Source organism: Bison bison, unplaced genomic scaffold (genome assembly GCF_000754665.1).
Source record: "Bison bison bison isolate TAMUID 2011002044 unplaced genomic scaffold, Bison_UMD1.0 scf7180017864163, whole genome shotgun sequence".
NCBI lineage: Eukaryota > Metazoa > Chordata > Mammalia > Artiodactyla > Bovidae > Bison > Bison bison.
The window spans coordinates 8,927,968-8,952,796 of NW_011494735.1; the positions used below are offsets into that span (position 1 = coordinate 8,927,968).

The 24,829-nt window shown below is 38.3% G+C and overlaps 1 protein-coding gene across 2 annotated transcripts in view; it reads right to left on the reverse strand.

Moving 5' to 3' along the window:
- Positions 1 to 24,829, reverse strand: part of XPOT (exportin, tRNA) — a 92,244-nt gene that overhangs the window by 24,977 nt on the left and 42,438 nt on the right. The window contains exons 1-11 of one of the 2 annotated variants that reach the window (XM_010841587.1): positions 15,284 to 15,700; positions 12,419 to 12,552; positions 8,757 to 8,839; positions 6,627 to 6,683; positions 5,732 to 5,801; positions 4,830 to 5,048; positions 3,794 to 3,978; positions 3,524 to 3,692; positions 1,958 to 2,194; positions 821 to 859; positions 627 to 689 (exon numbers count right to left, since the gene is read on the reverse strand). In XM_010841587.1, coding sequence (XP_010839889.1) covers positions 627 to 689; positions 821 to 859; positions 1,958 to 2,194; positions 3,524 to 3,692; positions 3,794 to 3,978; positions 4,830 to 5,048; positions 5,732 to 5,801; positions 6,627 to 6,683; positions 8,757 to 8,839; positions 12,419 to 12,478 — 1,182 coding nt within the window. In that variant the 5' untranslated portion in view covers positions 12,479 to 12,552; positions 15,284 to 15,700. Of the gene's footprint in view, positions 1 to 626; positions 690 to 820; positions 860 to 1,957; positions 2,195 to 3,523; positions 3,693 to 3,793; positions 3,979 to 4,829; positions 5,049 to 5,731; positions 5,802 to 6,626; positions 6,684 to 8,756; positions 8,840 to 12,418; positions 12,553 to 15,283; positions 15,701 to 24,829 lie in introns of those variants that run through there. The other variant, XM_010841588.1, reaches the window with a different exon arrangement.

The following is a 24,829-nucleotide window of genomic DNA, read 5'->3' on the forward strand; positions in this document are numbered from 1 at the left end:
CTTTGTATCTTACTGTCCAGTCTAAGAACTGTAATACTATCACATGATTAACGATACTATATGTAATGAACCTGGCACTTTGCAAGTGCATGGTGTGTTGGTGATCATCACCAGTATCCTCGTGTAGTTCAAAGTTTCTGATGTCTGAAGTGGGTTAACAGAATATTACTGAGTTGCCAGAAAGCACTCATGACACTTGTGACTGATGGAAAGCTGACTCATGACAACCCTGGAGAGGACTTTAACCAGAACAAATCCAGAGACGGTGAAGTGCCTCATTCCCACTCTCCCACAGACAATCTGAGGTCCACCAATTGGGCCTCAATTCCTCTCTTATTAAATATAAAGTGAAATATGATCACGAACAATAATGTCAATGTTTTACAAAGTTCAGTGCTACAAAGTGTCCTTAAAAGGGTCATTTTAAAGAATTAGAGGACAAAACACAAAAACATGAAGAATTATGAAGTTTCCATTAATCTAAGAAGTCATCAATATAAACAAGACTAATTTTTAAAACACTTCTTGTCTTAAAGGACTCTAAGATACTCAAAACTTGAAATACTAATCTGATGTGGGTACATAATAAAATTAAAACTGTTTTCTCCTCAATCCAAAATTCTTACCTCATTTTCAAAGTTATATTCTTCATCATAGGTTAATTTTTTCATAACGGCCAACATGATTGTCTAAAATTAAGAATAAAGTATCTTTTGTCAGTCTCTAAATTCATGTAATTTGAAATTAGGCTGTATTTCAAGGCAGACTGCAGATACAGAGTCTACTATTGGTTTAAAAGAAGTAAAAAGAAGTTAGTTACCTCTACGTTAGCTTTTTGTCGATCTGAAAGCACTGTAAGCTGTTGAAAAGAAAGCAATCATTTATTAGGTTTCCTAAAGTAATACTTGCTTATCAAAATATTTTTCTAATCAGTTAGTATCTTTTCAAACATGCACACAGCTTTTCTGGAGGGCAGTTTTATAGTACCTTTCTATATGCGAAATGTACCTAATCTAAAATCTATCAATTTCACTTTTAGTAAGTAACTTGGCATACAGGCAAAAACATGTAGATAAACTTGATTTTTAAAGATACTTATAAATGTACTCAGCAAAGAAGCAGATTACAGAAAGCAAAGGATGTCTCACCTTGTTTTTAATTAAGTAAGGCCATAAAAGCCTAGAAATCCACTATGAGATACAGTGGGATTACCAATAGTGATTTTAACTTTCTTCATACCTTTTCACATTGCCTAAAATTTCTTAAAGTATGCATGCAGAAACATGTTATAACAGAAGCTAAACTCAGTTTGGAAAAATATTATCTTAAGCTTGACTCAATTCAACTAAATCAATGTAAATAAAGTAGGCATAGCTCTCACCTAATGTCGTAATGAAAAGTTATTAATTCTTTAAAAGGCTACGTGTATAATATATGAGATTCATACCTTCTACGTTTTAAGTTCTATTATTGGCAGCAACTCTCTAGGGGGAAATTTTTAATTATAAAAAAACTTCATAAGAAATGATGCATATGTAATTAAAATAATAAACTATCTTGAACAAAATTTCTACTGTATTTAAAAACAAACACATGGGACTTCCCTGCCAAGACTCTATGCTCCCAAGGCTGGGGTACAGGTTCAGTCCCCAGTCAGGGAACTAAGATGCCACATGATACAAGGCCAAAAAGAAATAAACACAGATTAAAAATAAAAGAAACAACCTAAACCTATAACTAATTCTGAAGCTTTTTGGTCTAGTGAATTTTAGAACCTGGCCATTTATATTTTCCAGCTAAGAAGTTCAAAGGAAAGAAAAAAGATGAAAATATACTCATAATTAACAGTAAATATCATTAGAGTAGAATTGAGTATCTTATTTTCATTTTCTTGTATTTTCCAATTCTCTATGGCTTTTCTATATTATCTACAACAAAGATTAACATAAGGACTTACCTGTTTCAAAATATGAAGATAATCGTAACAAAATCCAATAATATTAGAAGAGATGTCATCATCCTCATGAATTAGGAGCTGCAACATCAGCGCCACCTTTGTTTCAATAGCTTGCAGTGCCTCCTGAGCATTCTTGATATCCCCATTTTTAATTAATTTAGTCCAGCTAACTATCAATGACTGTCCCATTCCATTGACCAGTTTAGAAAATCTGGCCAGGAAGTCAACATCTTCCTCCTACAAACAATACAGATCTCAATTTAAAACCAACTACCTGAGAGGAAAAACTCTAAATTTCAACGGATCAAGTGCCAATTATAGGAGTCAATTTTATTTTATCTTATTTTTTTAATTTAATTTTATTTTTAAACTTTACAATATTGTATTAGTTTTGCCAAATATCGAAATGAATCCGCCACAGGTATACCTGTGTTCCCCATCCTGAACCCTCCTCCCTCCCCATATCTTCCCTCTGGGTCGTCCCAGTGCACCAGCCCCAAGCATCCAGTATCGTGCATCGAACCTGGACTGGCGAGGAGTCAATTTTAAACTAACATTAGACATTAACAATACTACCATTTTGACTGGGAAGTTTTAAGAGTCTGAATTCTACTGTTATTATCCGCTAACTCTCAAAATAACTATCTTTAATGATTATAGTCATGTAGACATTGTCAAATTATAAAAGTTTAAAAAAAGAGATCTGTGGTTTCAAAACCTTCTCTCTAAACTGATGAATTTAGTAAATACCTTCTAATAAAGTTAATGCTGCCATATTATGCTTTGTGCAACAATTTACAACAGTCCTTTCTGACACTATTTAATTTGAACCTCAACTATACCACAAAGAAATAAAACTGCTATTAAAATAACCTGCCTAAAGTTAATCAGCATTAGTGTTAGAACTCAAAATCAGGTTAATTTTCATTAATTATCCTTATGATGTTCTCCTACAGAACGATTTTTTAGCTTCACCATTTTAAGTTTTTTAATAAGACCATTATTCGCAGTGTAACTGGCTACACTTTGTCAGTTAGGAAAATACCAGAGGTATACTCCTGATATATCAACAATACAAAGACTTCTTAGTAATTCTTTATCACTGTCACAGGTAAAATTAAAAGTAAAAACCTTCAAATTCAATTTCTAAATTATTAATTTACCACACTCACTTGAGCCCTAATTCTGCTGAGGCTAAACTCTAATAGATCAAATGAATATGATGAAAATATAACATTTATAATGGAGTCTAGGTCAAAATGCACTGCCATGCTTCGTAAAGTGTGGTCCATGAAGAGCTGTATCACAGCATCACTTGAGAGGCTATTAGAAAGCACAAAAGTAAGTACTATCCCAGATCTTCAAGTAAAGTCTGATATAATCCATGGTCAAGGAAAATGTTACACATGACATTACGGCTTTCTGGACAGTGTTTCACTATTATAAGCCCAAGGAAGTTTCTAACGCTTAAAAACATAAATAAAGAAAAAGGAAAGTATATTTAAATTACTGCCTATCCTAGTTTGTTCTAACAATTTTCAAAACGTTATACATAAATTTACTGACCCGGTCAATGCTGAAAAATCCAGCAGACTGTAACACTTGACATAAAGATTCTACCAGTTTCATTTTATCAACAGGATCCATTCCTTTATTTACAATTTCAAATAAACAATCACAGGCTTCTTCCCGTAGAACTTCTATTGACATATGACCTAGCAGCATATTTATAAACCTGGCAATGGAGAAACAAAAATTCTTACAATATTTTCAAATTCATGAGTTTTACACACTGTATTCTGCAGGTTTCTATTCTTAAAATATAGATTTACTTACCTATCATTGGCTATAAGGGATAAGTCTATCCAAGAGACATAAGCCCCAACTACTTCAAGGCACTGGCATGTCACTTCTGAATTGGTATACTGATAATTTTGTAGGATTTGGTACCATGATTCCACCAGGTTTGGAATGCACTGTTCCCTCATGGTATCCTTTATGAGAGTATTCCTACGAGCCTCCTAAAAAAAAAAAATACCGTATGTACAATCAGATTACCTCCCAAGATAATGTTTGATATCCGTATAATAGTTGCACACAGTAATTTCCTCAACACTACATTTCCCGACTTGTTAACACATTCCCTGCCGGTACTTCCTATTTATCTGCCCTAAAATCATAACCTGTGATTCTAATTCTTCCTTCCATTTTACTTAGACATAATTTATTAAACACAAACTATGAAAAAAACACTGCTTAGAAATTTTAACCATGAGATAAAAGTTATTTCTCAGTATTATACAAACAAACTATTTAAGAGAACAGCAATAATGTAAACAGTATTCTTAAAAATGTCATATTTAACACACAATAACCTTAAATTGTCAGACACATTTGAATTAAGCTATTTCCATTGTGTTCTTTAAGAAAAAGGAGAAAGTTAAATTGGGTAATAAAGAAATAGAGAAAGACTAAGGTCATGGCCTATGTGACTAACTGAGAATACACAAGAACCCAGCACTGGTACATAGCAAGGCTTTTTCCTCAGTCAGCAACTATAAAGTAATAGTAAATACAGGCCACATTTCTCTACAAATTCATAGGAAAAAAACTGATTTGTTTATTTCACTAGAGGAAGTTTCTCTCTGGTTAAAAAAAAAAAAAGCTAAATGCTCTAATTTCACTCTATACCTGGGGAAAAAACCCCAATTTAAGTTCCTTTGTAAAACAAAATTCAAAATGTTGAGCAAATTTGTAAGTATTCCTAATAAAGTTTTATCAAAAACAAAAATTCCTTCTTGTTCCTTTTATTATGTACCCATTATCTCTTGCAGTATCTAAATTAAAAACTTATTAATAAGATGTTACTTGCCTCTGAGGTGTGAACCACGTCACGATCCACCAACTCTGAATCAATAGCCATGAGAATTCGGAGGTACAGATCTACTCCCCTTGGATTTAGGTCCACTACTGAGAGAATGTCAAAAAAAAACTTGGGCCATTTAGTGAGATACTCTGTAACAAAAAGCAAGGCGAAGACTTGGGCAGCTTTATTTCGTATGAAGGTCTTCTCTGGTTGGGGATTCAGCATCTGACAAACAGAGATACAGTTCATAAAATTAAATACAAATGGAAAAGACTCAAACAGTGTTCTATTTATCATTAACAGGCAAAATCCCACTAAACTGCACCATGATCTACAACAGCTGTGCAGCAAATATGCTTGAGAATTACCAAAGTATTAAAGTTTCATGGGCAGAGTTTTAGTAGTTTCTATAACCTTTTCTAAGACGAAAGCAAATTCAATGATTTTTCTTCTAGCTGCTTCCTCTGTAATATAAATAAATATTCTAGCTACACAACTGCTTTAATATGTTAAGATTAGCTAAAACTAGTGAAAAAAAAAAAATACTGTGAATAAAGAACTCTATTGGCTCCTTTAAAAAGGGCTCTTTGTGAAGAATCTGTTCCAGGAGGGCTCACCTTAAGTGTGAAAATTGACTTTTGTCTAGCAGTTAAAATTATATTTTAAAACCAAAAGTTTCCACCATGTGTCACAGAAAGAATGACAGATTCAATTATTGATATAATTTCAAGTTACTGCTAAGTTTTTATCACTTGTTATCTTCAAAGCCAGCACTTTCTAAAAAAGCTACATGGTCAAATGGAGGATAAATGAGTGACATTTTTGAGGTGAAGTTGCAAACTCTTCCAAAAATAAAAACTGAAACATCTGGCAATTTGAGGTATTAAATGTAAAAGCTACTATTTTACCTGAGCTTGAAGCCAAGATACAAGCGTCTCCCTAATTAGTTGTTGTTGAACAGTAGTTAGTTCTGAATATCTGTTCAAAATACATAAGAAAAACAATAATGGTAATATTTAGTGTATGTGGTTTTTAAAAAGTAATGGCCTCTTATATTTGAAATAGAAAATTTGTATAGCAATCACCTAAAATTCCCTATGATAAATTGGTAATAATTCTCATTACCACTTTAAAGACAGGGGTGGGAGTGGTTGGAGGGGTATCAATATTTATCTTAGTTTTATCTGTGGTCCAGTTTATGCTAAAACAAAATGGCAGCTACACAATTTTTCAAATGAAAATAATGGTCTCAAGTCTATGGTCTCAGGTCTGTGATTTACAGAATAAATTAGGAGGCAAACTAAGGATCCCTGGGGCAGCAATTCACTGTTTCTGCTTAAATTAGGCAGGGTTTTTTTGAAAAGTCAATGGCAACCCACTCCAGTGTTTCTGCTTGGGAAATCCCGTGGGCAGAGGAGCCTGGCGGGCTACAGTCCATGCTGTCGCAAAGAGCTGGACACGACTGAGAGACTAAACAAGGCAGGGGTTCTAAATGCAAGTGCCCATACTGCCACTCAATTTAACAGAGAGTGGTCATGCAGTGATACAGGCATGGTGTTGCTATATCTTTTCATTCTTTCCCAGAGAAACTGGAATTTAACTTTTTCCTGTGTACTGACTGGATTCTTTTATGTAGCCAATGAACTTGGTATTTTTAAAACACCTTGGGATAAATCAAAACATCTCAAAGCTGGATGTGACACATATTGTCAATTTACAGCCTATGTTATGATGTCCTCAAAGAAGGAAAAACTAATTTCAAAATTAGCCTCTCCCCACAAATCTCAGTGAGAAAAGCCGTACTTGTATTTAACTTGATGTTCCAGTACTTGGAAGCAGAAAAACTTAATATGATCATCACTGAAAAAGAAAAAAAAAGAAAAATTAGATAAGGAGAATATGAATTGGGGAAAACAAATCAAAGGTAAATAATAATGAGTAACTCAGTTGAAAGTGTCTCAAACCAGACCTTTGGCTTATTGCTCTCAAGTGTTACATTCACATCCATTTGTAAGCTAAGAGAACTTCATATAATATTCAATGGAAATTGAATAATCAATTTCCAAACAGAATAACAGAATAATCCCAAATTAAGATTCACTTTAAATACATACAGTCCTTTGCAAATAGAGAGCACTCCCCCCAATTCGAGATGTTAGGATTCCCAAAGCAATTCTTACATTTTATAACAGAAAGGACAGATGTAAAACGACAAATGGTAGAACAGCCAGAGGCTAAGTCAAGCCAGAGACGGTCATCAAAGTCATACTTAAACAAGAGAAGTCTCCTAGACTGGCAGTCCAGCCCCGAAATGCATATAGAAAACCAGGTTACAAATATATTGCCTTAGGGATTCCCTGGTGGTCCAGTGGATAGGAGTCTACACTTCCACTGTATGGGGTATGGGTTTAGTCCCTGGTTAGGAAATTAAGATTCTGCATACTGCATGGCAAGGCTTACATTTAAAGAAAAAAAAAAGAAAGTAAAAACAAATATATGACCTTAAAAAGGGGTGGGGGGAGTAAAAATCAATATCCATCCGCTGTCTACTTCTAACTGTCTCCCTAGGAGTGACAACAGAGATACAGTGAGCTAGCTACAAGCTCTGACCAAGTCCCTTTAATGAACAACAATGTTCTTTTTAGACAGTTGGTTTGAGTCAGGCATGGTCAAGGAACAATCTTTCATATACACAGCTAACTATAGTCAATGTAAGAATGGAGGTATTGTCTTCATTCTGATTACATCCCTTAACCCCTCCACCAAAAAAAATTCACACTTAAGAAAATAAAACCTAATTTTTAAAAGTTTTGTTAAAAGTTACATTTAATTAGCATCTTTTCTAAGACCTTAGGGTTTCTATTCTTATCATGGATTGCACTGAAGCTTGAATTATATAAGACTGAAATTTTTCACTCAAAATATAAACTACAGGGAGCCCTTAATTAAAAGCCAGCCTTCATTTACTCTAAGACATATAGATGTTCTTCAAAATTAACTTTCACTAAACTGGAACACTTGCTTTCAGCTATAAAATGTAGTGACTGATACTCCCAGCATGCAAGAAATCTAGGTAGGAATTCTCACTGACCCCTAGAAACTTATTTATACTCCTACTAGCAGAGTTGTTTGTTTACAACTAGTCAGTGTGCTTTCCCCAGTCTCACTAGGTGCACTGTACTTCTTCTATATTTAAGTAACTTAATTAACTACTATATAAAATAATGCAGTGAGTATGATGAGTTTCTATTTTTGTAAAAATTAAGTTGAATGCTTTAGAAAGAGTTCATAGAAAGTCACTTTGCATGGGAGAAAAAAAACCTTGTACATGTGTATTGTGGACCAGATAACCAGAAGACTTGGAGATGTGGGAACAAATAAATAAAAGGTTTAGAAAGCCACATTCACTGTTCCTCAATCCACTACAGGGACCCAAAACAGAAATTGGAGAGGATCAATTATGGGGGAATCAATATTTTCAACATTAAGAATCACAAAGTGATTGTGGCACATACACAAAGAAAATTTGTTGGTCCAACATCAAAAGATTAGTAACTGAATGGTTATGCACTTAAATTAAAAATTAAGCCAGATAATTTCTGATTACCTTCTTTACCAAGTTTTTAGAAAACCAACCATCCCTCCTCATCATAAGAAAATACGGAAATTTCTACTGTACTAGATGCCAGCTGGAATCTGCTGTCAGGTACTCAGAATAAGGCAAAGAAGGGATAGTTTTAATAAAAAGTGAATTCAGAATTGGCCAAAATTTTTAGTTTACTATTTTCCTCATTCTACATGGAATAGTTTTTTAAAACTAAGTCATAAAATGTTTTTATGAAAGCCTTTTTCAAACAGATAAATAAAACAATCTTGCCAAGTTCATAAAAATTTAAAGTCTTCTACAAGTTATGCAAATTTTGCTTTAATTACCTGTATGTCCTCTGAGCCAGAGCTTCTGCACACACCTGCCAGGCATCTGGGGAAATCTTTAACTGTTCAAAATAGGCCAAGGCCTGTGTAATTGCAAAGCAGAATATGCATTTGGAATAGTCAATCTCAATTCTCTGCCAATACTCAACAAAGTTTACTGAGAGTAGCAAACCAACTACAGTGGCTAAAAATAACAGCTAAACATTGAATTCAGGCTTCTGAGTAGGTGCAACTGAATGATTATTCTTAGGAAAAAGGTTAAGTAAAAAACAAATTCCATCAGTTGGATACTTCTAACTTGTTTCCTTATGGGAAAGGAAACAACACAAAAATGCCCTGCAGACCTCACTGGGTTATTAGAAGAATCAAGAGAAAACACTCCAGTGCTCTGTCAAGTGCTATACTCCTGAGGTACATGCAATTATAAAATGGGATATAAAGAATACTTTTCCTATTTAATAGCAAACGTGCTATTAAAGAAGTGACTATAAAGGATGAAACATATTCTGTATTATCATTTGATCTACCATTTGACAGAAAAAGAGAATTATTTCCATTTTTCAACTGCATCAGTAAGTTTCCTAAATGGTGAGATTAAAATCAGAGTTCAACTGCTTGATATGAATTTTAGGAAGTACCAAATAACTGAAAAAGTCAAAGCTTTAGGAAATGCGTTTCTCATCCCTGTATTCATGAATTCTGGGTTTGTTATAGGAGCAAGTATCCTCTAGAACAGATGCAGCACCAAGTCCATAGCCTATCTACCACTGCTGGGAAAATAGGGGTGACTCATACTCTTTCATTTGTATGCTGCAATGGAGATCAATGACAGATGCCAGTTTCACATATAACAACAAACAGTAACCTCAGTAACTTGCAAAAAATATCTCAGTCAAGAAAATAACACATAATCTCTAGAAACATTGCTAAATGAGTCTGAAGCAATTAAGCACATACCTTGAAATGAGTTGAGGAACCTAATTTCAATTAGCCAATATATTTTTTTAAAATGTGGTTTGTGCCTCATCAATGTGAAAACAATGTTATCAGTCTTGATCAGCAATTTAAAAAATGAAACAGAATAGAGATATTAAGAGTGCACTGCACCTAGCAAGAATAACGATTATTTTGTATGACTTGTTTTACTTATGTGTGTACATGTCATATATCCATATGTGTATAAACATACATATACATACACATATACTGGGTCACGATATTAAATTATTTTTTCTTCTGGGTTAGAGGTTAAAAAAAATAAGTTAGAGTCCTTGAGCCACAATGAAAGATCTCACACAACTCAACAAAAGATTCTGCTTGCCACAACTTAGACCCAAGGCAGCCAAATAAATATTTATTTATTTTATAAATATACATATATTTTAAAACCTGCAATAATAATGGAAAGCTACTGAAATGGCAACCCACTCCAGTATCCTTGCCTGGAAAACTCCATGAACCATGGAGCCTGGCATGTTACTGTCCGTGGGGCTGCAAAGAGTTGGACATGACTGAGTGATTGATGCGTGTGTAGTTAGGTGATGGTTTCCTGTGTTATGCAATTGTATGCATGAGGAAATGAGTTTTTATATGCTGCCTCAATGGCTGTTCCCACTGAGAGAGGAATAGGTAAAAGAAGCGAGTAGATGAAGATCACCAAATACTATCTTAAGTGTAAATAATGGCTGCCTTTAGAATTAAGAATATAGGAGCTCAAGCAGCAGAAAAAAATCTAGTTCAGGTGTCTAACAATACTGATTCCATAAAGCCTCAAGTTTCCTTTAGGAGTATCTCAGGGGCCAGGGCGGGGCCAAGTTTGAAGTCAGTCTTGCAGACTGTGTTACCATCTAATAGTTCACTTACCAAAACAGGTGGGGGAGGTGTGATTCAGCTGCTAGAATTGTCACTAAGTTTCAAGCCAAAGACAGAAATTCTATTTTTTTAAGTGATAATAACTTGAAATTTTTCAGTTTTAACTATTCTTTGCAGTCTGAATCCATGTGATACTAGCATTTAAAAAAAAACAACAACACTGTAGTAATGATGAACAAGTCAGTTTTCATCGCCCAGTTCTTCTATCTCATACTTTTCTAATGCTCTACTGTCTCTAAGTGGCAACAGAGTCAGTTCAGTTACTTAGTGCCCAGGTAGAAAACAGAGAACTATAGACAGACAACTGGGAATCAGGGTTGGTAGTCATTTATCTTATTACAAAACTGAATTAAGTTCCTACTACTCCTCAATTTCAGCATCAGGACTATCAGAACTTACTTTTCCTTACAATTCCTTATTTTTCATTCTAATTATTACTTGGGTTGGCTTAATGGAGTATCAAATTAGGCCTGGATCAGGATGTCTAACATACGCCTATGACTGACAGAACCCATTTTTATTGCTGAAAAGCCTAACTTCTATAATATTAAAACCACTGTCAATGTACTAGTTTTACTTTCTGAAAAAGAAAATCATGGCACATTAAAAAAAAAAAAGTTCTGATGGTGGAATTTAATTATAAAACAAAGGATTTCAAAAAAGGAACATAAAAAATAACAGAGAAGCTTATTTAATAACTAAACAAATAGTCAAAAGCTATGTAACACCAAGCTAAACGAAAGGTACAGATTTATTATGCTTCAACTATGTTCATGACTAAGGATTTGAAGGTAGGTAGCTAAAGCTCCGATGAAAAGAAATATTTGTCCATATACACAAGACATAAGACTTTTAATGACTTTTCATGTCCTAACCGGTTTGATAGGTATCTTATAATAAGCTATTTAAATCTCAATTCTTGTCATTTACCTCCATCTGGAAGGCTGGTTACTTCTTTTAACAGCAGAGACAAGTACACAGTACTATCCTGGAAATCCCTGCAGTTTTTTTTTTTTACTATTTAAAAAAATTCTGTAAAATTGTTGACTTCTATATTTTGTAAAATTTTTTATATTTTGTAAATTGTTAACTTCATTTAGCTCATTTATTAAAAAAATATCCTTTGTTATGAGAGCAGAAAGAAAATGACTCTTCATTTACTTCATACTTCAAACCACCCACACATCTTTAAAAAATTTAATTACATGTTTGTTCTTTAGATTCTTCTTTTATCATTCAGCCATGATTACAAGTGTATGCTACAATATGTTTAACTGTTTATACTTACCCAAATATCCCAGTACCTCATAATGGATTCTTTTGTCATGTAATCATTTTATGTAACCTGAGACATGGTATATAATACCTGCTTATTTACATGTCTGCCTGATAGAAGCAACACGAATGTTAACTACCACTAACATGAGGGTTAAGCAACTTGTTTAGACTAAACCAAGCAATGGAAAAATATCATATATACGCCTGCTACTATGGCAAAGTCCCTTGAACAATACTTTGCATAACTTTCAAATAATTATAATGATGTGACATAAAGACTTGCCTTAAATTACAAGAGATTTTAATGCCATCGTTAAGCCAACTACAGAGAAAATAAATCACAATCATTCACTGTTTCCGTATTCAGAATATAGTGAAATACCTCAGATTTGTTTCTCTGTTCATTTCCATCCAAATTAAACCTTCATCAGATGTGTATTTTTGATTCAAGCCCTTTAATGAAAATGTTTATGTAACATGATTTAAAAAATGATTAAGTGGACATGACTTACCCTTTGTCTGAAGTCTGAATCAGCATTTGGATTTAGACCTAAGAGAGCCTGTTCATCCATTCCTGCTGCTATACTTGGAGTTTTCTGATTACAATAGGCGTGCCCTCTAATTCCACAGAAGAATCCGCAAACATCTGTACACACACACAAAGTTGAAAGAAAAAAACACTTGGTAAGCAAAATAGATGCTTATCCTGAATACCATTACAAGCAGATAACATTATACAAAGACATTTAATAAGAGTTCAAAGAACTTCCTTTGAAACAATCCAAATTACAAGTATAGGAGCCTGTCTCAGAAGAGTGGGTCTGCTAAATACTCCACTAATGTGTAATTTTTAAGGTATGCCATTAAGGTTCTCAAATTTCTTTTCTTCAAGATCATCAATAAAGTATAGAAAGTAATTATTTTTACTTGAAATAGAAGCATCTAATTTCCATTGTTATTATCTACAATAAAGTGCAACTGTGCAACCACATTAAGTTAAAAAAAAAATACAAATTCAGATTATGTTGCTGATGATTTAACACTGACTGCTCTTATTTAAGAACTTTTTTTAGTCTCTGGAAAGCACTGCACTTTTTCACAATTTAGAGTCTAACATTTTCAAGTAAGAACATGATCAGCCCCAAAGGCAACTTGGTTTCTGATAAAATGTGTATTTATTTGCAGAAATAAAGAACAAGCTCTACCTGAGGTAAGGAGGGCTGGTCTTACTACTCTTAAAAAGCAAGAACCTGGGGGTGGGGGGCGCAGGGGGTGATGAGGAAGGGGCCACAGCCTTTCTTGGGAATGGTGAGGCCAGGATTGGATCCAGGTTAAACGATTCTTACTACAACATGCTTTTCTGTCTCCCCCTGGTTCTGCCCAAATCAATGATAAATCAGGATGTGTTCTGAGAGCCTTGGAGAAGAAAGCTCAGCTCCTTCTCTTATAGTTAAGGTCATACTTGCAGATTACATCAAGGCAGTGTAAATCCCTACTGCCCTCAGGATTAAGATCCAAACACTTTTCAATGACTGTAACCATTCTGTACTCTAACCGCGCAAGACAAGTGGTAGTCTGCCTTTCATCTTCTTTGCACACGTTGCTCCTTACTTGGTTAACCCCTGCTTGTCCTTCAGAACTCAGCTTAGAGGTCACCTCTTTCAAGAACACTTCTTTGACCCCTACTGTTCAACTTTCCCAAGCTGGATGAGATGCCCCTCCAAGTGCTGATAGGTTGTCACTGTCTGCTTGCTACTTTTCTCTCATTAACCTTAAACAGAAGGAGTGACTGAATATTTGTCACTATGTTCCTAGGACATAATATAACAGATTTTGGATTTGCAAAGATTTGGATTGGCACTCTAACCTTATTTTCAAACTGGGGCCATGTGGACAACTACAAAAACTGAGAGAGCCCTTTCTGTGAAACAGGAAAAAAAGAGCACCTGCCTCATAAAGCAGTAAAGACTTCAATGAGACAAGGTATGTAAAGCATGACTGGCACATAGTAGGCCTGCAATTCATAATTCAGAGCTAGGCACATGGGAGAATGGAACTACTTGGAGCATTCTTGATTTATCGTATCACACTACAAACCTGGCATTTTGAACAGATGGAAAAACAAAGGCATTGTTAAAAATTTGATGACAATTCCCCTGAAAAATGCACACACAGAAAAGAAAAGACGATCTGAATTTCTATGAATCCCAGATCGAGAAATTCGGTAAAAGATTTCTTGAATATGGCATGGCTTTAGGGAAAATTTCATAAACTTGGTCACTTTGATTCTATCAAGGCAAACAGCAAGCGGTACTAAGGAAAAAACATTGCAAATAAAATCTAAGGAAACGAACTTGTTACAGTTGTCAGTAGAAAAGAATCTCCCACGGAGAAGGCACTTGGATAATAATGTGCAATGGTAAATCACCCACATGTACGCAAAAAACCTGAAAAGTTGTAACCTGTGCAAAAAAGTGACAATTTTCCTAGCAAAAGGTTGTGCATGAACACATATCTAACATGGTATAGAGGTGCTGGCTTAAACATTTGTTACAATATGATAAACCCTTCAATCACGCATCTAGGAAATGTTCTGGGGGAAGGCAAGCAAAATACTTAAAATATTAAGCCCTAACTTTACTATGGATACCCATTAAATCAAGAATCAAAACAACCTGGAAAAATTCCACTACACTTACAGAACACTGTTCTTCAGTTCCAAGGCTGAATCTTTCCAGCCTTTTACCATCACGCTGACAAGTCGCTTTAATCAAACGTAACTTCCCCCAGTAACAACTAATTAGCACTTTCAAAAAGTAATTTTTTTCCCTGGTTACAAGGAAACATCATATTTCTCTACTCTTGCAGAATTGTGAGGAAGGGAAGAGCAAAAATGGCGTGTCCGTGCTGGCAAATTACTACACAGAAATAATACTTTTTTTCTTTTTTGTCCTGGGACGGGTTGGGGGTGGGGATCAAGTTTGAGGTCTCTGCAGTTGAAACTGCTGAGATACGCTGCAACTATTACAAATGGGCTTAAGCCACTTTTACTATGTGGGAGCCACAGGCGATGGGGGCCCTCCTCCGCCGGCCTTGCACCTTTCCTTCCCCCGGATCCCTCCCCTAAAAGAAGCCTCGTGGCAACTGGAGTGACGAAACACCGGGCAATGAGCGGCCACGCACTGGGGACGCACTCCGCCGCAGCTCATACTACCCCCACCCAGGCAGCCCAGCCTCGGGACGCACCGCCATGGAGAGCCCCCGGCCCGCACCTCTCTCCAGCATGGGGGCTTCCCGGGCCAGTCCTCCCGGCCAACTTTCCCGCAGCTTCGCGTGGACCGACCTGGGTCCGAGTCCCGCCCCAAGCCCCGAATCACCTTCCCTATCACTCCATCCCGCCTGCCCGCCTGCACTCCCGAGGGCCGGTCAGTGGAGCCGCGCCGCAAGCAGGGAGCGAGAAGAGCGGCCCTGGTCCTCGTCACCGTCGTCCTCCGCCACGGCCGCGGCGCTAACGCTGGAGACGGAGGTGGCCGGGGCCGCACACCTCTCGCAGCTCTGCGTCTCCTGGCGCCTTTTCTTGCGTGGCGCCGAGCAGGCAAGCTAGCAAGCTGGCGGGCGGGGTTGGCGCCCCAGGAAGGATAAGAGCGTGAGGGCCGGCTAACGCCGCCACGGCCGTCGCCGCTGAGTCAGCGCGAAGCGCGCTCCCCGCGTCGGTGCCGCGCGGACCAAAGCCAGCAGCCTCATGGACAGGGCTGAAGACGGCCCGAGGGCCCGGACCGGGAGCCTACGACTCCCAGCATGCAGTGTGCAGGCGACGCTTCCGGGCGACGGTACGCACACGCGCACCGGGCGCTCGCCGGGAGGCGTGGTCGCCGGGACCTCTGGTGCATGCCGGGATGGGGGTCCGGCCGGAACATTTCCCGGTCGTGAAGTCTGGTGTGCCTTCTGCGCCGGGGCGGAGATCCGTAACCACCCCCTCCACACCCCCAAACGGGGCCGGGTTTGGTTAGCATGTTCCATAAAGACTTAAGGAGGTAGTTGGTAGGTTAGAGAACGGAGTCCCGGAGAGCCGCGTGTCGTGGTCCAAACCACGTGTGAGTCAGTTGTTTAATTTTTCTTTTATGATCCCACACGTTCCCCGCGTGAGCATCCCCCGACGAGCGCTGAAAATTTTTTGTCAGTTTAAACGTACCAGTATTTTTGTCATTCGTGAAGATACTGTTTACTTCGTGTGATACTGTTACTTGGTTTATTCATTCACCGATTAGTTTAAAATACTGCATAGAGATAGTACAGGCTCAAGCTGCATAGATTTGGATCCCAGGTCGCCCCACACCCGTTACCCCGCTCACTGATTGTTAACCTCAGTTTCAGGCACGTTACATAATCTTATCTGTGCTTCAGTACGATTTGACTTTTCTCGCTCAGTAGTGTCCGACTCTTTTCACCCCCATGGACTCTTCTCTGTCCATGGGATTTTCCAGACAAGAATACTGGAGTAGGTTTCCATTCCATATTCCAGAGGATCTTCCCCGCCGCGGGACAGAATCCGCCTCTCCTGCATTGGCAGGCGGATTCTTTACCAGTCAGCCGCCTGGGATGCCCCTGTTTACTCATCAGTAAAACGGTGTATGCTAATAGTACCTACCTCAAAGGCTTGTTGTGAGAACTGAGTTAATCCTTATGTTTGACATACAATAAGTGCTCTGTATTTAGGTTTCATTACTGATGGTTAAGTATGTACTGAATATAAACTAGGTTACCCTCAGTGGGACAACAGTGAAAAACAAAACCTGGGAGAAGAGAATGGACAGAAAAGTAGAATAAAATTCATGGAACCATATAACAGCTACATTTATTTCGTGACCTGCCCCGTGCAAAACACTGCATCAGGCATTTCATATATAAAGTATCTTGAGTCATTTTTGCATCACGTTTATAATTTACTTGTTCAAAATGTCAGGCTAGGATTCCTGTTCTATTTCAGTGTATCCCGGTGCCTAGTACCACCCTGTAGTTACAATTCAATAAGTGAATCATTGCATGGATTCTTACATTAGCTGTGTGGGTCACCTACTGACTATGGACGTTCAATACTAATCCTGGTCCACGTGGCTCCAAAGCCTATATTGTGTTCAGTATATTCCACTGTGTCATCCTAAAGAACTTCAAAACACAGTCTGTTATCTTGCTACTATCTTTGCCTTTTTCATTTGTAAACTCATTTTGTGAATACTTCATAGTCAAATTTTTATCACATGAAGTTTATCTACAGCTTATCTAATATCTATACCTTATCTACAGTTTATCTAGTAACACTGGCCCTTCATGGTAGTTCAAATGCCTAGGACTGTAAAAGTCTTTCCATTTTGTAGACATATTATTTCATAACGAATAAGGAACTACTTGGACTCCACCAGAAGAAGATCTGAGAGGGATATGAAATTTGACCATTCCATATTCTGGTTCCCCCACCTATAAAGGAACGGACAGTTTCTCATCTCAAACTAATATAAGATGCCAGTTATCAAAATATTGAAAAAGAACAGTCATTATTTTAAAGTATGTGTGCTTGCATATGGGCTTCCCTGGTGGCTCAGATGGTAAAGAATCTGCCTAGAATGTGGGAGACCCAGGTTCAATCCCTGGGTTGCGAAGATCCCCTGGAGAAGAGAATGGCAACCCATGCCAGTATTCTTGCCTGGAGAATTCCATGAACAGAGGAGCCTAGAGTCCACAGGCTATAGTCCATGGGGTTGCAAAGAGTTAGACATATGTGCTTGCAAAAGACAATGTTTTTACTAACTGCCAACATTTTCAACGTTTCCAAGGCAAACCATTCAATATCACAGTAATCCAAGTCTATGCCCCGACCAGTAACGCTGAAGAAGCTGACATTGAACGGTTCTATGAAGACCTACAAGATTTTCTAGAACTAACACCTCAAAATGATGTCCTTTTCATTATAGGTGACTGGAATGCAAAAGTAGGAAGTCAAGAGATACCTGGAGTAACAGGCAAATTTGGCCTTGGAGTACAGAATGAAGCAGGGAAAAGGCTAATAGAGTTTTGCCAAGGGAACGCACTGGGCATAGAAACACCCTTTTCCAAAAACACGAGAAGACTCGTGGACACATGGACAACACCAGCTGGTCAATACCAAAATCATATTGATTATATTCTTTGCAGCCAAAGATGGTGAAGCTCTATACAGTCAGCAAAAACAAGACCAGGAGCTGACTGTGGCTCAGATCATGAACTCCTTATTGCCAAATTCTGACTTAAATTGAAGAAAATAGGGAAAACCACTAGACCATTCAGGTATGACCTAAATCAAATCCCTTAGGATTGTACAGTGGAAGTGAGAAATAGATTCAAGGGATTAGATCTGATAGACAGAGTGCCTGATGAACTATGGATGGAAGTTCATGACATTGTACAGGAGACAGGGATCAAGACCATCCCCAAGAAAAAGAAATGCAAAAAAGCAAAATGGCTGTCTGAGGAGGCCTTACAAATAACTGTGAAAAGGAGAGAAGCAAAAGAGAAAAGGAAAGATTCTTCATTTGAATGCAGAGTTCCAAAGAATAGCAAGGAGAGATACGAAAGCCTTCCTCAGCGATCAATGCAAAGAAATAGAGGAAAACAACAGAATGGGAAAGACTGGAGATCTCTTCAAGAAAATTTGAGATACCAAGGGAACATTTCATGCAAAGATGAGCACAATAAAGGACAGAAATGGTATGGACCTAACAGAAGCAGAAGATACTAAGAGGTGGCAAGAATACACCAAAGAACTATACAAAAAAGATCTTCACAACCCAGATAATCACGATGGTATGATCTCTCACCTAGAACCAGACATCATAGAATGCAAAGTCCAGTGGGCCTTAGGAAGTGATGTAAAGTTGCTCAGTCGTGTTTGACTCTTTGCGACCCCATGGACTGTAGCCTACCAGGTTCCTCCATCCATGGGATTTTCCAGGCAAGAGTATTGGAGTTGGTTGCCATTTCCTTCTCCAGGAGATCTTCCCGACCCAGGGATTGAACCCCCGTCTCCCACATTGTAGGTAGACGCGCTTTACCATCTGAGCCACCAGAGTGGAGGTGATGGAATTCCAGTTGAGCTATTTCAAATCCTGAAAGATGATGCTGTGAAAGTGCTTCACTCAATATGCCAGCAAATTTGGAATACTCAAAAGTGGCCACAGGACTGGAAAAGATCATTTTTAATTCCAATCCCAAAGAAAAGCAATGCCAAAGAATGCTCAAACTACTGCACAATTACACTCATCTCACACGCTAGTAAAGTAATGCTCAAAGTTCTCCAAGCCAGGCTTCTACAGCATGTGAACCATGAACTTTCAGATGTTCAAGCTGGATTTAGAAAAGGCAGAGGAACCACAGATCAAATTGCCAACATCTGTTGGATTATCGAAAAAGCAAAAGAGTTCCAGAAAAACATCTATTTCTGCTTTATTGACTATGCCAAAGCCTTTGACTGTGTGCATCACAACAAACTCTGGAAAATTCTTAAAGAGATGGGAGTACCAGAACACCTGACCTACCTCTTGAGAACTCTGTATGCAGGTCAAAAAGCAACAGTTAGAACTGGACGTGGAACAACAGAGTGGTTCCAAATAGGAAAAGGAGTACATCAAAGCTGTATGTTGTCACCTGTTTATTTAACGTATATGCAGAGTACACCATGAGAAACACTGGGCTGAATGAAGCACAAGCTGGAATCAAGACTTCCGGGAGAAATATCAATATCCTCAGATGCAGATGACACCACCCTTATGGCAGAAAGTGAAGAAGAACTAAAGAGCCTCTTGATGAAAGTGAAAGAGGAGAGTGAAAAAGTTGGCTTAAAGCTCAACATTCAGAAAACTAAGATCATGGCATCTGGTCCCATCACTTCATGGCAAAAAGATGGGGAAACCGTGGAAACAGTGACAGACTTTATTTTGGGGGGCTCCAATATCACTGCAGATGGTGACTGCAGCCATGAAATTAAAAGACGCTTACTCCTTGGAAGAAAAGTTATGACCAACCTAGACAGCATATTAAAAAGCAGAGACATTACTTTATCACAAGGGTCCATCTAGTCAAGGCTTTGGTTTTTCCAATGGTCATGTATGGATGTGAGAGTTGGACTATAAAGAAAGCTGAGCAGCAAAGAATTGATGCTTTTGAACTGTGGTGTTGGAGAAGACTATTGGGAGTCCCTTGGATTGCAAAGAGATCCAACTAGTCCATCCTAAAGGAAATCAGTCCTGAATGTTCATTGGAAGGACTGATGTTGAACTTGAAACTCCAATATTTTGGCTACCTGATACGGATAACTGACTCATTTGAAAAGACCCTGATGCTGGGAAAGATTGAAGGCAGGAGGAGAAGGGGATGACAGAATTTGAGATGGTTGGATGGCATCACCGACTCTATGGACATGAGTTTGAGTAAACTCCAGGAGTTGGTGATGGACATGGAGGCCTGGTGTGCTGCAGTCCATGGGGTCACAAAGAGTCTGACACAACTGAGCAACTGAACTGAACATTTTTGAGCATTTATTATGTGCCAGAAACTGTTCTGAGTGTTTAGACATTAATCCTCACAACACAGTACTATCATTATGCCCATTTTATAGATATGGAAACAAATGAAAGTAGCAGAGCTGGGATTCACAGTCTTGACTCTAGAGTCTGTGCTTTCAACCCCTGTCTCTCAAATGAAGGTTCATTAAAGGATGATGACACTGTAGAACTACTGTACTAGTTCTTCCTATAAATATGCTGAGGCACCTCTCTTATAACAATAACATATTGTTTCTGTCCCATATTTCCCTTTTCTTACAATTGCCAGAGTACTTGAAAGAAGCATAGTAGATAACATTTATATATTGCATTATGGATTATAGTATGTCTCCATATAACTTTTCTAATTTGTTCCTCTTATCTTGTAGGGATGGAGCAGATATCGTCGTCATCATCATCATCATCATCATTTTTAATTTACAGTTAAGGAAACCAAGGTGGATGTATTTTAAGTAACTTATCCTAAGTCACATGGGGCTTTCGTGATGGCTCAGCCAGTGAAGAATCCACCTGCAATGCAGGAGACACAGGAGACTCAGGTTTGATCCCTGGGTCAGAAAGATCAGATCCTCTGGAGGAGGAAATGAGAACCTACTCCAGTATTCTTGCCTGAAAAATCCCATGGATAGAGGAGCCTGGCAGGCTACAGTCCAAAGGGTCACAAAGAGTCAGACGTGACTGAGCAACTAAGCACATGCACACACCTAAGTCGCATAGCTACTAAATGTTGTATTAGAACCCTAAATTCTTGAATTTAGGCTTCCTGTCTTCAGGATACCATACAGTTTTGCCTACACTTAATCCTCCAGTCTCTCACTTTTTGTAATATATTTTCTATCCTCAAATCATTCTACTGATACTTAAAATTATCCAACCCTGTGACCCTGTTTATTTAACTTATATGCAGAGTACATCATGAGAAACGCTGGACTGGAAGAAACACAAGCTGGAATCAAGATTGCCGGGAGAATTATCAATCACCTCAGATATGCAGATGATACCATCCTTACGGCAGAAAGTGAAGAGGAACTAAAAAGCCTCTTGATGAAAGTGAAAGTGGAGAGTGAAAAAGTTGGCTTAAAGCTCAACATTCAGAAAACGAAGATCATGGCATCCGGTCCCATCACTTCATGGGAAATAGATAGGAAAACAGTGTCAGACTTTATTTTGGGGGGCTCCAGAATCACTGCAGATGGTGAGTGCAGCCATGAAATTAAAAGATGCTTACCCCTTGGAAGGAAAGTTATGACCAACCTAGATAGCATATTGAAAAGCAGAGACATTACTTTGCCAACAAAGGTCTGTCTAGTCAAGGCTATGGATTTTCCAGTGGTCATGTATGGATGTGAGAGTTGGACTGTGAAGAAAACTGAGCGCCAAAAAATTGATGCTTTTGAACTGTGGTGTTGGAGAAGACTTTGAGTCCCTTGAACTGCAAGGAGATCCAACCAGTCCATTCTGAAGATCAGCCCTGGGATTTCTTTGGAAGGAATGATGCTAAAGCTGAAACTCCAATACTTTGGCCACCTCATGTGAAGAGTTGACTCATTGGAAAAGACTCTGATGCTGGGAGGGATTGGGGGCAAGAGGAGAAGGGGACGACAGAGGATGAGATGGCTGGATGGCATCACTGACTCGATGGATATGAGTCTGAGTGAACTCCAGGAGTTGGTGATGGACAGGGAGGCCTGGCGTGCTGCGATTCATGGGGTTGCAAAGAGTTGGACACGACTGAGCGACTGATCTGATCTGATCTGATCTGTTACCATTTTTACTCATTTACTTCAACTTTTCTTTTGACTATTTCCTTTCTCCTTGAAATTATGTCCTCTTGACTTTGACACTGCGTTATCCTCAAACTCTTCTATTTCATTTTTCTGATGACGCCTCCTACTTTTATTCTCTTACCACGTCTTCCCCAAGGCTGCCTTCTTAGCTATGTGGCTTTCTGTTTTCTGTCCTTGCTCTCAGTAATTATTTCCACATCTTCAGCACTCATTTCTATGAAGATCTCCCCTTCTGTACTTCTGGCTCTAAGATTTTGTACTCTCAACTTGTGTTACAAGACAGCTACACATCTCAACCCGTACACGAAGTCTAACACATCCGGAAACCAAAGCCGGGACCTTCCCCACAAAATACATCTGATTTCTGCCAATGCATCCAGCTCCTCAGCACAACTCAGCGCTCTTGGGATCACTTTTGTTGCTTTCACGTTCAATGACCCAGTTCAGTTTCAGCGTAGCGCTATCACATCTGTCCTTTCTGTTCCTGATTTCCTCTGTCTGACATTAGGCTTTCAAAGCTTCTCTGCTGGATTTACTGAAGGAAACTTATCCATTACTTGAAAGTTATCTTTAGGTGGTAAGACCGCAGGTGATTTCTGTTATCTTTCTTGTACCTTTTTGGATTAAAACAATTTTTTTCCCACCGTGAATATGTAGTACATTCTTAAAAAACATTTTTAAAAACTGACTGTAATAAAAGAGAAAAAAGGAATAGTTTCATTGACTTTGAGAATTTATTGAATGCTATCTCTCTCATGAAGTGACCACATTTCCACAACCAGGTTTATTCAATCCTTTCTTTGATGTGCCTTTTTTTTTTCATACCTCTCATGTCATTAATATATTTTTGTTTTGTATTAAATTTGTATGGTTGTCTTACTCACCTAGTAGTCAATTCTTGAAGACTGATAATAAGTTCTTTCTGATTCTGTTTGTGGATAACAACTTCTCAGTAAGTATTTGTGACATGTATTGAATTGAACCCGAAATAATATAATGTGAGCTGATAAACACTGAGTTCTGTGTCAAATTTTCTTCATCTCAGTGCTTATTAAGCCTAGCGCCATTGTTGCCAAAGCTCATTCGTAATGGGCTTCCTGGCAGAGAAAGAAGTTGGAAAATAGGTCAGGTGAGCTGTCTTTATTGGGTTCTAGTTCAATTATTCGGAGAAGGCAATGGCAACCCACTCCAGTACTCTTGCCTGGAAAATCCCATGTACGGAGGGGCCTGGTGGGCTGCAGTCCATGCGGTCGCTAGGAGTCGGACACGACTGATCGACTTCGCTTTCACTTTTCACTTTCATGCATTGGAAAAGGAAATGGCAACCCACTCCAGTGTTCTTGCCTGGAGAATCCCAGGGACGGTGGAGCCTGGTGGGCTGCCGTCTATGGGGTCGCACAGAGTCGGACACGACTGAATCGACTTAGCAGCAGCAGCAGTTCAATTATTGGTTTGTTTTATAGGAAGTGAGTGTGAAGCAGGAAGCCTGAGGCGGAACAGAGCACTGGGGCATTATTTAGTAAAAGAAATGTTTGTTTTAATCTGCTTTATATGGTTCCTTAGACTTCATTATAATGACATGTCTCCTCCATATTTCAGTTGATTGCTAAATGTTGTAGATAATTTAAATGGTCAGTATCTGTTAATACTAAGTAGAAATACCAAGGGATTCCTAATTCAGACAATTGAAAAATTCAGCTTTTATTTACCTATTGCAGACTTCAACTATCTCTCTTTACATACTGTCTGTCCTTATTTTCAGGTTGAGAGGTACGAACACTTGAGATCCTAACACCCATTGAAGGGTACTTCTAGTTTGAAATCCTTACAAGGTTCTTATGACCTGTGGCCCACTGCTCACTTCTCCACCAAAAATGCAACTAAAAAAAGAAAAGGTAAAAATTCCATTCTTTTGTTTGTATGTTTGTGTATGTAGATTATATTTTTGTCTTGAGCTGTAATCTAAAATGTAAAAAGTTAGGCTTAGTTCAGTTCAGTCGCTCAGTCGTGTCCGATCTTTGTGACTCCATGGACTGCAGCATGCCAGGCTTCCCAGTCCATTGCTAACTCCCGGAGTTCACTCAAACTCATGTTCATAGAGTTGGTGATGCCATCCAACCATCTCATATTCTGTCGTCCCCTTCTCCTCCTGCCTTCAATCTTTCCCAGCATCAGGGTCTTTTCAAATGAGTTAATTCTTCGCATCAGGTGGCCAAACTACTGGAGTTTCAGTTTCAGCATCAGTCCTTCCAATGAATATTCAGGACTGATTTCCTTTAAGATAGGCTGGTTGGATCTCTTTACAGTTCAAGGAACTCTCAAGAAGTCTTCTCTAACACCACAGTTCAAAAGCATCAATTCTTTGCTGCTCAGTTTTCTTTATAGTCCAACTCTCACATCCATACATGACTACTGGAAAAACCATAGCCTTGACTAGATGAACCTTTGTGGTAATGTCTCTGCTTTTTAATATGCTGTCTAGGTTGGTCATAACTTTTCTTCCAAGGAGTAAGCATCTTTTAATTTCATGGCTGCAGTCACC